Source organism: Sinocyclocheilus grahami, unplaced genomic scaffold (genome assembly GCF_001515645.1).
Source record: "Sinocyclocheilus grahami isolate Dianchi unplaced genomic scaffold, SAMN03320097.WGS_v1.1 scaffold369.1, whole genome shotgun sequence".
NCBI classification, from domain to species: Eukaryota; Metazoa; Chordata; class Actinopteri; order Cypriniformes; family Cyprinidae; genus Sinocyclocheilus; species Sinocyclocheilus grahami.
In genome coordinates this window covers 513,545-528,574 of record NW_015505548.1, presented here as the reverse complement: position 1 = coordinate 528,574, position 15,030 = coordinate 513,545, and the positions used below count along the sequence as shown (strand labels likewise).

The window sequence follows — 15,030 nt, the reverse complement described above, 5'->3', positions numbered from 1 at the left end:
TACTGGATGATGCCATTCTGACAGAACAAACCTGATATCTGCTAAATGTCTACATTGCACTGGATTAATTAGCATCAAACGAGAGGCACTTTACAAATAGATTGAGTTTATTCAGAAGTCAGTAGTGGATTTGGAGCAGTCAATGTTATCGATATACTTTTATGTGGATTATATGCTTGATTGGTACAATGACTTTTAGTTGTTTTCACTCCAAATGAGAACGAACAACAACAACAACACAAAATCAATAAAAGATACACGTAAGAATATCTTTACTGTCCCTCTCTTAATAAAAAAAATTTAAGCCCTTTTTGGATAAAATGCCAATTTTTATAAACTGTGAGAAAAAAAAAAAAAGTATAAAATGTACTTTCAAGAAAACAATCAAATAAAATCATATATACAAACCTCTGTACATAAATGTGTAAATATTGAGGATAAAAATATCATGTAAAAATGAGAGAAAAAGAAAACTTTGATTATGCAACACCAAAATGGTTTGAATTGGTCACGTGTCTCAATGATAATGTGCATAATAAGTGTCTTCCTGCCTAAAGAGAGAAAACCCTCAATTCATCTCAAGTGGAGCTTTAGTTAAACATGCATCATCTGCCAAAAATACCCAGAATACCCTGACTCCAGTTACACTGCATTTATATGTGCTGTGGTCTGACGCCTGGAGTGATGTGAAATGCACTGCGTCTCCGAGCTTGTATTGTCAGTGGGGTGGAGGCTCAGAGTGGTGGTCTCGCAGTGGACAATAATCAGTTATGAGTGGGGCTGAGGTGAGGTATTCATCATGCCATACTGTCAGGGATGTTGACGTTAAATCATTGGAAGAGGGCCGATGCGGATGTCTCTGTTTGACGATGCCGTCTTCTCGCTTATTGGACGATTCCCGAATCAATGGAGGTCTGCTTTCGAGTGGTCTTTGGAGGGGGAGGAGGAGGGGTCTTGCTGGGTAACGGAGGCGGAAGGTGCTGGGAAAATGAGGAAAAGAGAAGTGACATTTTTAAAACACGAGTTATTTTAATATTTTATTTATATTATTTATATTTTGTTCCTTTTCATATATTACTTTAAGCAGTAATAATAGAGTGATAGAGACTGAGTAAATAATAAAAATAAAGTCTCTGTGATAATCTGGTCTCTTGATATGACTGATAAATGAAAGCAACAATGAATGAAATACATATATATATATACAGTATATAGTTCCTTTTCATATACAGTGGGGCAAAAAAGTATTTAGTCAGCCACCAATTGTGCAAGTTCTCCCACTTAAAAAGATGAGAGAGGCCTGTAATTTTCATCATAGGTATACCTCAACTATGAGAGACAAAATGAGAAAAAAAAATCCAGAAAATCACATTGTAGGATTTTTAAATAATTAATTGGTAAATTCCTCGGTAAAATAAGTATTTGGTCACCTACAAACAAGCAAGATTTCTGGCTCTCACAGACCTGTAACTTCTTTAAGAGGCTCCTCTGTCCTCCACTCGTTACCTGTATTAATGGCATCTGTTTGAACTCGTTATCAGTATAAAAGACACCTGTCCACAACCTCAAACAGTCACACTCCAAACTCCACCATGGCCAAGACCAAAGAGCTGTCAAAGGACACCACAAACAAAATTGTAGACCTGCACCAGGCTGGGAAGACTGAATCTACAATAGGTAAGCAGCTTGGTGTGAAAAAATCAACTGTGGGAGCAATTATTAGAAAAACGAAGGCATACAAGACCACTGATAATCTCCCGCGATCTGGGGCTCCATGCAAGATCTCACCCCGTGGGGTCAAAATGATCACAAGAACTGTCATTTTGTCTCTCATAGTTGAGGTATACCTATGATGAAAATTACAGGCCTCTCTCATCTTTTTAAGTGGGAGAACTTGCACAATTGGTGGCTGACTAAATACTTTTTTTTCCCCACTGTATGTGACCCTGGACCACAAAACCAGTCATAAGGGTCAATTTTTTGAAATTGAGATTAATACATCATCTGAAAGCTGCATTAATAAGCTTTCCATTGATTTGTTATGATGGGACAATATTTGGCTGAGATACAACTATTTGAACATCTGGAATCTGAGGGTGCAAAAAAAATCTAAATATTGAGAAAATCGCCTTTAAATTTGTTCAAATTAAGTTCTTAGCAATGCATATTACTAATCAAAAATTAAGTTTTGATATATTTACAGTTGGAAATTTACAAAATAACTTCAAGGAACATGATCTTTACTTAATATCCTAATGATTTTTGGCATAAAAGAAAAATTTATAATTTTGACCCATACAATGTATTTTTGGCTATTGTTACAAATATACCCCAGCGACTTAAGACTGCTTTTGTGCTCCAGGGTCACATATTATCAATGTAATATATTTTTATTAAATATATGTCTAATCTACAACTTTAAGTAACTATGAGTAATAATAATAAGTGATTGAATTGATAATACAGTAAAAACAATAAAAAATAGAGAAAAAAAGTGGAAAATATAAACATTTGATAAATGTTTGGGTTCAGTATGATTTAAAAGTAAAAAGAAATTAATATTTTAATTCAGCAAGGATGCATTGAAAGACAATATTCAAATAAATGCTGTTCATGGTTTCCATAAAATTATTAAAGAAATGTCTCTTGTGCACCACATCAGCACATTAGAATGATTTCTGAAAACTAAACTTTGCATCACAGGAATAAATGACATTTTAAAGTATATTCAAATAGAAAACAGTTATTTGAAAGTGCAATATTTCACAATATTAGTGTATTTTTGATCAAATAAATGCAGCCTTGTTGAGCATAAGAGACTTCTTTCAAAAACCTTAACAAAATCTTACTGACCCAAACTTTTGTTTGTGTATTTGATAAGTGTATGATAAAATAATAGTAGTCCTGGAGCAAAGAACTTCAAGCTGTTTCAACCTTTAACACTCACATTTGACAGAACTTCCAGCAGCTGCAGAGAAGATCAGGTTATGGGTTAATTAAACAGTATCTGGGATTTCTTAAAAGTAAAAGCCTGCAGAGAGAAAACGACCCAGAGACGAGCAGCTGATCAAGGGCATCTTCAGCCACTCTGGTCAAGCTCCGTTTGACCGTCACACACATCCTGACCGCTTCACACACTGTTCATTCAGACATCTGCGATGAGAAGAGTCTCACTGTGTCAGCATTCAGTACACTGACAAACACTGCCGCCGCAACAGCCTCAATATAACACTACACTTCTTCTACTTGTTCTGCCTCTGAAGGCAGTCACCTGACGATCCTCAGAGCTGAACAACAGGAATAGACTTCTTAATGGATTTTTAACCACTAATGGTCATGTAAAAATAATGGAAATGAAGATCAAGCAGTAAAGAGCTGCATAAACATGTATGTCGGTCTTTGATGGATATGGACGATGTGCTATACCCGCTGGTGTGGCAGTGGAGGAGGGGGCGTGGTCGGACTGGCCAGGTCTGAGTTGTCCATCAGGTTTCCGTAGTCGCCCATGCTGCTCTTGACAGGAAGTGGGGGCGGAGTTTCGCCCTTATCTCCATAACCCGTCCCATTCAGTTCCAGATCTGTGTAGAAACAAGACAAAGCGCTGTTGAGATCAATATTATGATGCATGACATTGTTACTTTGTCTAAATCCTTTTTAAAAGATTAAACTGATTGTAAATCTGTTGTTTGAGGAGTGGTTCTAGCACAGATGATGACATGCGGTGCAAACTCAGAATTCAGACCGTGGGCTGAACCCATGGGAGAGTAAACGCCTCGCACTAGAGTCTGAATCCATTATACATCTTCACAAGCGGCGAGTGGGAGACCAGATCAGACACGCTTTCATCGGAGTTCTTTAACACCTCTGCAGCCTCCCAGAGTCCTGCGTCTCACACCACAGCGTTACGTTTGTGTGTCATCAGACTACAGCATGAGCCCGAGCAGATCACGTCAGCAAACGTGTCGTATTTTGAGGGTTATTTCAATTATTTAAATTCACCGGCTGTTACATGGCAGATACAAATAAAACATTCAGCAACATAATATCCTAAATGCAATAGAAGTAAAACAAACATTTGATACAATTTTATAAAAAAGATTCTTTACATGTACTTGTGATAAAAATTGTAAAAGTTTTTCTGGGTCCATAAATAAATCCTTGAGCGTTTGTCCTGATATATGTTTTATAGACAAGCTGGTAATGTAGGAGAAAGAAATTTCCACAGCAAGTCATTAATTTCCATGAGGAAAATGAAGAAAAAATACTGTAAAAGTTTTTTTTAACACATCAAATAAAGCTCATAAACGATTTCCTTTTTAACAGCTAATATTAAAATGAAAATAATTGTATGCAAATGACACTACTGTACAACTACTACATGCACTACAGTTCAAAAGTTTGGGGTCAGTGAGAGGTTTTTCTAAAGAAATTAATAGCAAGGATGCTAAATTAAATTGACTGATCAAAAATGAAAGTAAAGAAATTTCAAATAAATACTGTTCTTTTGAAATAACATTTTAAAATATACTCAAATAGAAAACTATTTTAAAATGTACTGTATCTGTAACCAAATTATTAGGTAAGCATAAGCAACTGCTTTCAAAGACATTAAAAAATCTTACCAACCCCAAACCTTTAAATGATAAATGTAAATCAGACTGAAGGACTTGGATAATTGTCAACAACTCTATTTGTTCCAACAGCTAAAGTATACTGAATTACGCTGACGAAACAACACCAGAGGAAAATATGTGATGCCAAAACTAGTTCTGCTGCATTTCAGCACATCAAAGCCAGTTTTCTTTTATTTACTATTATTTCAAATATGCAGACTGCTGTAAGCATGCAGGTGTTCAGATGTGTGATTGATTAGATCATTTCTCGTATTTACAGCAGTCTTTCAGCTTCATTTATTCAAATGATGCCAAAATGTCAGCTCTGGATTTTGAATTACACATAAATGTTTTGGAGTGGCTTTCTTCCCAAAATAGCCAGATCTTTTTGTAAATTGAAGTTACTGTTGTAAACTTTTCAACTATCAACTTTTTACCCTTGTTTGCTTTAGTAAAACTGGCTCAGTTTCATCATGTTTCGATATAAAGCTTGAGGGGAAAATGGCAGATCAGTGTGAAGTATGACATACTGGATCCAGACAGTAAGCTGAACTGCAGTTTGGCCCGGGGCGTGATGGGAGGTGGGATGCTGGGCGCAGACGGGTTGGCAGGGGCTCCCGGAGACACCGAGAGCCTTTTCTCGCCCAGCAAGCTGATCACTTGACTCTTGGGCCTCTGGGGCCTCAACGGACTGATCTGGAGAGAGGAAAACATGACAGATTAACATTACAGAGAGAACCGCGCTTCCTGGGAATCACTAATGAAAGGTTTCCATAAATCAAGACTAACTGTGACCATGGAAAAAGAACGTGAAATGGATGGATACAATAATAACCGGGGGGTGGGGGGGGATGAGTAAAAGAGTAAAGAACAGCAATTCAAACAGTTCAGGTCCATTTCCATGAGCATACAGGTTTATCTAATGCATAATTCAGCAGGCTTATGAATTATTCCAGTTGTAAATGACCATCATTAATATACGATCAGTAGAATAAACTTCAAAGGCGGCCAAATAATAAGTCACTCTGTGTCACCCTGAACTTGCCGACACGTTTGAACCTGCTTCACTCATCTACATAGGGCGAAAAATTTAAGGGGGTCTGAATACTTTCCGTACCCACTGTATGTGACCCTGGACCACAAAACCAGTCATAAGGGTCAATTTTTTGAAATTGAGATTAATACATCATCTGAAAGCTGCATTAATAAGCTTTCCATTGATTTGTTATGATGGGACAATATTTGGCTGAGATACAACTATTTGAACATCTGGAATCTGAGGGTGCAAAAAAAATCTAAATATTGAGAAAATCGCCTTTAAATTTGTTCAAATTAAGTTCTTAGCAATGCATATTACTAATCAAAAATTAAGTTTTGATATATTTACAGTTGGAAATTTACAAAATAACTTCAAGGAACATGATCTTTACTTAATATCCTAATGATTTTTGGCATAAAAGAAAAATTTATAATTTTGACCCATACAATGTATTTTTGGCTATTGTTACAAATATACCCCAGCGACTTAAGACTGCTTTTGTGCTCCAGGGTCACATATTATCAATGTAATATATTTTTATTAAATATATGTCTAATCTACAACTTTAAGTAACTATGAGTAATAATAATAAGTGATTGAATTGATAATACAGTAAAAACAATAAAAAATAGAGAAAAAAAGTGGAAAATATAAACATTTGATAAATGTTTGGGTTCAGTATGATTTAAAAGTAAAAAGAAATTAATATTTTAATTCAGCAAGGATGCATTGAAAGACAATATTCAAATAAATGCTGTTCATGGTTTCCATAAAATTATTAAAGAAATGTCTCTTGTGCACCACATCAGCACATTAGAATGATTTCTGAAAACTAAACTTTGCATCACAGGAATAAATGACATTTTAAAGTATATTCAAATAGAAAACAGTTATTTGAAAGTGCAATATTTCACAATATTAGTGTATTTTTGATCAAATAAATGCAGCCTTGTTGAGCATAAGAGACTTCTTTCAAAAACCTTAACAAAATCTTACTGACCCAAACTTTTGTTTGTGTATTTGATAAGTGTATGATAAAATAATAGTAGTCCTGGAGCAAAGAACTTCAAGCTGTTTCAACCTTTAACACTCACATTTGACAGAACTTCCAGCAGCTGCAGAGAAGATCAGGTTATGGGTTAATTAAACAGTATCTGGGATTTCTTAAAAGTAAAAGCCTGCAGAGAGAAAACGACCCAGAGACGAGCAGCTGATCAAGGGCATCTTCAGCCACTCTGGTCAAGCTCCGTTTGACCGTCACACACATCCTGACCGCTTCACACACTGTTCATTCAGACATCTGCGATGAGAAGAGTCTCACTGTGTCAGCATTCAGTACACTGACAAACACTGCCGCCGCAACAGCCTCAATATAACACTACACTTCTTCTACTTGTTCTGCCTCTGAAGGCAGTCACCTGACGATCCTCAGAGCTGAACAACAGGAATAGACTTCTTAATGGATTTTTAACCACTAATGGTCATGTAAAAATAATGGAAATGAAGATCAAGCAGTAAAGAGCTGCATAAACATGTATGTCGGTCTTTGATGGATATGGACGATGTGCTATACCCGCTGGTGTGGCAGTGGAGGAGGGGGCGTGGTCGGACTGGCCAGGTCTGAGTTGTCCATCAGGTTTCCGTAGTCGCCCATGCTGCTCTTGACAGGAAGTGGGGGCGGAGTTTCGCCCTTATCTCCATAACCCGTCCCATTCAGTTCCAGATCTGTGTAGAAACAAGACAAAGCGCTGTTGAGATCAATATTATGATGCATGACATTGTTACTTTGTCTAAATCCTTTTTAAAAGATTAAACTGATTGTAAATCTGTTGTTTGAGGAGTGGTTCTAGCACAGATGATGACATGCGGTGCAAACTCAGAATTCAGACCGTGGGCTGAACCCATGGGAGAGTAAACGCCTCGCACTAGAGTCTGAATCCATTATACATCTTCACAAGCGGCGAGTGGGAGACCAGATCAGACACGCTTTCATCGGAGTTCTTTAACACCTCTGCAGCCTCCCAGAGTCCTGCGTCTCACACCACAGCGTTACGTTTGTGTGTCATCAGACTACAGCATGAGCCCGAGCAGATCACGTCAGCAAACGTGTCGTATTTTGAGGGTTATTTCAATTATTTAAATTCACCGGCTGTTACATGGCAGATACAAATAAAACATTCAGCAACATAATATCCTAAATGCAATAGAAGTAAAACAAACATTTGATACAATTTTATAAAAAAGATTCTTTACATGTACTTGTGATAAAAATTGTAAAAGTTTTTCTGGGTCCATAAATAAATCCTTGAGCGTTTGTCCTGATATATGTTTTATAGACAAGCTGGTAATGTAGGAGAAAGAAATTTCCACAGCAAGTCATTAATTTCCATGAGGAAAATGAAGAAAAAATACTGTAAAAGTTTTTTTTAACACATCAAATAAAGCTCATAAACGATTTCCTTTTTAACAGCTAATATTAAAATGAAAATAATTGTATGCAAATGACACTACTGTACAACTACTACATGCACTACAGTTCAAAAGTTTGGGGTCAGTGAGAGGTTTTTCTAAAGAAATTAATAGCAAGGATGCTAAATTAAATTGACTGATCAAAAATGAAAGTAAAGAAATTTCAAATAAATACTGTTCTTTTGAAATAACATTTTAAAATATACTCAAATAGAAAACTATTTTAAAATGTACTGTATCTGTAACCAAATTATTAGGTAAGCATAAGCAACTGCTTTCAAAGACATTAAAAAATCTTACCAACCCCAAACCTTTAAATGATAAATGTAAATCAGACTGAAGGACTTGGATAATTGTCAACAACTCTATTTGTTCCAACAGCTAAAGTATACTGAATTACGCTGACGAAACAACACCAGAGGAAAATATGTGATGCCAAAACTAGTTCTGCTGCATTTCAGCACATCAAAGCCAGTTTTCTTTTATTTACTATTATTTCAAATATGCAGACTGCTGTAAGCATGCAGGTGTTCAGATGTGTGATTGATTAGATCATTTCTCGTATTTACAGCAGTCTTTCAGCTTCATTTATTCAAATGATGCCAAAATGTCAGCTCTGGATTTTGAATTACACATAAATGTTTTGGAGTGGCTTTCTTCCCAAAATAGCCAGATCTTTTTGTAAATTGAAGTTACTGTTGTAAACTTTTCAACTATCAACTTTTTACCCTTGTTTGCTTTAGTAAAACTGGCTCAGTTTCATCATGTTTCGATATAAAGCTTGAGGGGAAAATGGCAGATCAGTGTGAAGTATGACATACTGGATCCAGACAGTAAGCTGAACTGCAGTTTGGCCCGGGGCGTGATGGGAGGTGGGATGCTGGGCGCAGACGGGTTGGCAGGGGCTCCCGGAGACACCGAGAGCCTTTTCTCGCCCAGCAAGCTGATCACTTGACTCTTGGGCCTCTGGGGCCTCAACGGACTGATCTGGAGAGAGGAAAACATGACAGATTAACATTACAGAGAGAACCGCGCTTCCTGGGAATCACTAATGAAAGGTTTCCATAAATCAAGACTAACTGTGACCATGGAAAAAGAACGTGAAATGGATGGATACAATAATAACCGGGGGGTGGGGGGGGATGAGTAAAAGAGTAAAGAACAGCAATTCAAACAGTTCAGGTCCATTTCCATGAGCATACAGGTTTATCTAATGCATAATTCAGCAGGCTTATGAATTATTCCAGTTGTAAATGACCATCATTAATATACGATCAGTAGAATAAACTTCAAAGGCGGCCAAATAATAAGTCACTCTGTGTCACCCTGAACTTGCCGACACGTTTGAACCTGCTTCACTCATCTACATAGGGCACGATGCAAAATTTACATCCATATAGAAGGTAACGCCAGCGCAGATTTGAGCAGGTTTAGTTTGAACCAGTTTTTGTATCATGACAAAAATGTTATTTAAAATTAGTCTTTTCATTTTAGATTTTGCATATCATTTGAGTCAAGTAACTTTTATGCTAATGTGGTAAGTGCTGAAAATGTGCATTAAAATGTAACATCCAATAAAAAAATGTAATACAATATTTACAAATTTGAAACATTTATAAACACTTCTGCAGTGTAAACTGCTGCTCAGAATCGTCAATGAAATTAAAATAAATATTTAAAAAAATAATATTTTTAACAGGAAGATATTTTTGGCATCAGATAAAAAAAAACAATAAAATAAATAAAACAAAATGTGCGCACGTACGCACGCACGCACGCACACACGCACACACACACACGCGCGCACACACACACACTTATTTAAACATTTATATTCTTTGTTCTTCATCAGATAAGGACATTAACAATTAAAAAATGATCGTTAAAGATGTAAAAAATGACCAAGGCAGGCCTTGTTATTAACATGACAGATTAATCAGGCAGTAAATCAGATTTTTCAGCTCTTGCTTTATCGGCTGGCTGTGAATCGCAGAGGTCAGCGGCCTATAGAAAGGGTCAAGGTCATTATGATGATTTATAAAAGACAAACTATGCAGAAGGTCCAGGGCCGAGTAATTATGTGCGCTAGTTTTTCTTTATTCAGAACGGTGAGGTTACGCACTTCCCTCACGATGCCACATTAGTCAGTGAAGTCAGAGACGCTCTGAATGGGTCAATTTATTCTTATTACGTGCTGTTTGTTCTAGAACTGCTTGAGTGCATGCGCTATTCATATTCAAAGAGCTTGAAGTGCAGATTCAGACGCGTGCCTCATTTCACACACAGCCTCAAAAACAGAAACAAAAAGATGAAAAGGACTGCTCTAGGAAGGATTCGTTAAAATGGAAAGCAAACAAATGAGAGTCTTTCGGTTTACACTGCATCCAAATCATGTGAATATCACAAACCTGTCAAGAACACAGATCAAATTTCAGGGAATCAGTGTCATTTTAGTATTATTTTACTATTATATTATATTTACTATTACTATTATAGTATTTATTAAGATTTTCTGTTTTCATTTTTATTTTAGTAAATATTCTTGTAATTTTTATAGTTTCTGCTTTTTTAAATCTACTGAAGTTTTAATAATTTCAGCACTTCAACTTGCTTTATTTCAGTTAGTTGGCAATGCGATATTTCAATTGATTAATTTTTTTATCCAATTTTAGATTTTTATTTCATTTTTTAAATTAAAGTTTTAAATCAGAGGGGGGCAAATACAATTTTGATATTTTCTTTTTGTGATGAAAAATGAAGCATTATGATTTTTCCACTTACATTACATTATTTTAAAAATGATTGCATCACAGTAATGGAAATAATGAGAATTACAAAAATCAAAAGTAAAAATGCACTAAATTGTCTTGAAAATAACAAAGCAATGCACATCATCTTAATGCTGTTAGATTATAGACGTCATCTCCTCCTTTCCGTTTTGATTTTGGGGTGAAATGCAAGCCAGATATGTTGCATGTTCTTCTTTATTTTACTTTCAACATTTCTTTTTCTGCAGCCGCAAAAGCAAACATTTTGTCTTTGCTTTCTACTTCTGGTTGTGATTGGATGCCTGATGCAGTAAGTTTACTTTCAGTGACTGATACTGGAAACTTGTCCTGGCTAAGAGGAAAGTCTTTATTTGTGAATGGATTTGTGTGGACAGATACTCACCGTCTCTGACAGAATGACCGCCTCGCTGGGCTGCAGCGGGATCTCAGCCGTCTTCAGCTCCTTATCAAACAGCTCCTGGTGTTTACTGTTCCTCTTCTCTTTCTTCTTCTCCTTCCTGTCTTTCTCAGGTTCGTCTCGATCCAGTTTATCCTGAGACTTAGAGTGCAGCTTCTTTGGTAAGAGAGGCTCCAAGGCAAATCTATCAGATGAAGGAGAGAAGAGGAATCAAATGAGGAGAGGAGGACGGAGATAACGGAGTGGCGGGTGTGTTGTATTGGATAAGACTGCTGGGATGTTTAATATCACAGAGAAGCCTCTTATGAGGTCTTGAGCAAATATTAGCACTCATTTGACATTTAGCTCCAACTTTAAACACAAAAGCACGTTTCTGGTGTACAGTCTCAAGTGTCATGGCAACCAACTGTGTTAGTTAATTGAAAATGATACATTATACTTTTATAACATGTTATTTCAGCGATCAGGGCTCAAATCTTGGGGATAGTTTTTTTTCTGCTGGCTTGGTCAGCTGAGCTGTTCATATTTGTACTTAGCTATATTTTCACAGGCCTCACCACAATCAATCAATGAAAAAAAGAATAAAAACATTAAAATAAATATACATTTAAAATTCTAATAAAATTATTTGCATTTTTAAGATGGATATAAGAAATTAACTTTATACAAATAAGAAATCAACTATATATTTTTCAGCAGTATAAGAGTTTTTCATTTGCATTTTATTAGTATAATAAAATGACAAAATTAAATAAAAAATATATACAAATAGAGAAATAAAATTCTTTGCATTTTTAATATATGCCTGAAATATATTTTACATTTTTTTAATTGAACATTTAAGTTTTCTTTAAACACATTTTCTGAAGAAAAGAGTCTGTGATTTAAAAATAGTAATATTACAATTAAAAGTATTAAAATATTATTAATTAAATTAATATTTTAATTAATATTAAAATATTAAAAGTGCTTAAAACGTAAAACAAAAATTAATTTCAAAAATGAAAAAAAAATATATATATTTTTAGCATGTTTTATTTTATGTTTTTCATAAAATATTTATATATTTTTCCCATTAAACAAGTTCCTGAAAGTCCTTAGTTTGCTGTAATTGCTGGAATATAATATACATATTCCAGCTATAAATTAAGCTGTTAAAAAATAACACACAGTGCTTTGTTTATGATTTAACCCAGTCTAACGGATGCATCAACAAACATAAATCAATTTCGTATTTTTGAGAAAACATTGTGCCAACAAGCTAATGATACCCAAATAACATTTAAATCAACAACATCTGCAATAACAGTGTTTAATAAATCACAGAAAACCAAATGTTCCAAGTTTGCAAAGCACAACAGCACATGATTGATGAACGTAAGATGCAGCGGCACTGACTCGAAACGCTCTCACGCCGACTCCATCCTTATCTGCCGTTTCATAAAGTAAATGAAAACCACAGTAAGTGTTTTTGTTAGCACAAACGTACGTGAACCCAGACAGAAAAACTGTCATCATCACTATTGGATTTCAGGTCCAAAGCTCAGAACAAACTAGTTTCTTAAAAACTGGAGAGAAATTGTACATCATCCATGCAAACACGCTCCTGTAGAAGCGAATATCTCCGCATTAAAGTGTGTGTGAGAGTGTGTTTCATATATCTGCTGACCTGGCCGATATTGAGACTCGCAGGCAGTTTTGTAAAGTGCGAAGCAACGGAAAAGCGAAGCAGAATCTCTGGATCTCATAATCAGATCTCGGGCTCAAGCGAATCAAAGTGCTTTAATGAGCTGGATTAAGTAATCAAATGAAAGCTCTCGTGAAGTGCTGCCCTTCACAATTAAACAGCAGCGGAGGGTATCGCTGATAGAATCACTTTCTTCAAACACGCACTGATTAATGCTTCTGGCTGGCATCTGTGTGTCCGCCGCGCTACACTGCCACCAACCTGACAGGGTAAAGAGACCGAGTAAAGCGCAGTTCAAGTGAATTCATGTTTATTTTACACATATAAACCCATCTGACTGCATCAGCTGATTCTGTCTGAACTGAAGGAACTTCTCAAAGTGCAGTAAGATGATCTTCTTGGAGAATCAGCAGGTGATTCGGTGCATTACGGCTGTAAGTGTGTGAATGGGAACAGACCGCCTACAGAGAGACGAGATGGAAATGACAAAGAGCTGCATTACAGAAATCAGAAAAGTCACTCTAACCGAGGAAATGTTCTGTACTAGTCCTCCAACGGCTATAAGAAGAAAATAAATCACGGTCAAGAATCCAGCCTGTTCAACAGAGGTCTGGATCAGTGCTCACTAATACAGCTTTTCAATGGCTGATGCTGATATCAAGAGCGATTTATATTCCATCATTATTTGTACTTATTAGCTAAATTAACAATTAAACTATTTACATCTTATTTGAGATATATAAATATGAATATAAAGTTAAAATAAAATTTGTTGCATTTGTAATATATTTCAAAAATATACTTTATATATTTTTTGATTAAACATTTACATTTAGTTCTCCTATTAAACAAGTTCTATACAAAAAATATTTTCATTTGCAATAGTAAAATAAAAACAAAATTAATACACACACACACATTTATATATATATATATATATATATATATATAGAAAGAAAATTAAAATATATATATATATAGAAAGAAAATAAAAATTTTGTCAGGATTCTGGACTGTTCTGTGTCATGTTTTGCCCCTGTTTCTGGTCCTGTGTTTCCTTATTTGGTCCTTCCTGTTTCCATTAGGTTCTTTGATTAGTTCATCATTTGTTTCCAGCTGTGTTTAGTTAATTATCCTCATTTCCCTGTGTACTTGAGTCCAAGTCTGTTCAGTTTGTGTTTGTCAGGTCTACTCGTTCGCTACATGGGTTGGCTCAAGATCCTATTGTGGATTATCTCCTGTGTTTCGTGATTAAAGACTGTTAAACGTTTCCTCGTGACTCCAGCGGGTTCTCTCAACAGCTTGACGTGACAGAAGACCTGACCAAGTACAGTTACCTCCGTGTATTCTCTCCGATTTTGTTTCCGTTTTTTCCTCAGTGTTTTCTTTTGTTCCCGTTGTTTCTGTGGATCCTCATTCGCCCCAAATTCCTCCTCCTCCTGCTGGAGCAATGGGAGCGCTCACTCGAGGACCATACCAGACTGTTTCTGGGCCTCGCCGAACTTACCAGCTACCCGGACGACATGCTCTGCGTGTAGCCTGACGCTAGCCTGAAGACCGCGTGCAGAGTGCCGTCGTCCGAAGATGGTCTTCGAGCGGAATTCGCTGCCTTCGTGGAGTGGACTCTGGCGAGAAACGGATCGCCATCCTGCCCCGTGGATGATCTCATCAGATCCACTCCAGACCCAGTGCCCAGCCCACCATCTCCCCGTGGTGCAGAGCATCAGCCCTAGCCCACCGATGACAGAGAGCAGATTCCCGCCGCGCAAAGCCGAGCGACTGAGCAGAGGATTGCCCCGGACATAGAGCTCAACTCGTCAGACCAGGTGCGAGAGTCGGCGACAATGCCCGCCACGAGGGAGAAAGCCGCGGACGGTGTGAGTGCGGAGAGGAGCTCCGCCCCCTGCACCGTGGCTGAGGGTGAGCTTAATATGGTGCGGCGAAAGTGCCAAACTGAAGAGGAGAGGGCTCCAGTCCCCGAATCCAGTCCAGAGCACCCTCCAGTGCCAGCTCCTCGTAAGCGCCCTCAAGTGTCC

General features: G+C 36.8%; 1 protein-coding gene across 1 annotated transcript in view; it reads right to left on the bottom strand.

Annotated features, from left to right (window-relative positions):
- Window positions 1–428: 428 nt before the first annotated feature.
- Window positions 429–15,030, bottom strand: part of dock1 (dedicator of cytokinesis 1) — a 270,237-nt gene continuing 255,635 nt past the window's right edge. The window contains exons 47-50 of the mRNA XM_016230377.1: window positions 11,293–11,491; window positions 8,943–9,108; window positions 7,226–7,377; window positions 429–980 (exon numbers count right to left, since the gene is read on the bottom strand). Coding sequence (XP_016085863.1) covers window positions 885–980; window positions 7,226–7,377; window positions 8,943–9,108; window positions 11,293–11,491 — 613 coding nt within the window. The 3' untranslated portion in view covers window positions 429–884. The remainder of the gene's footprint in view (window positions 981–7,225; window positions 7,378–8,942; window positions 9,109–11,292; window positions 11,492–15,030) is intronic.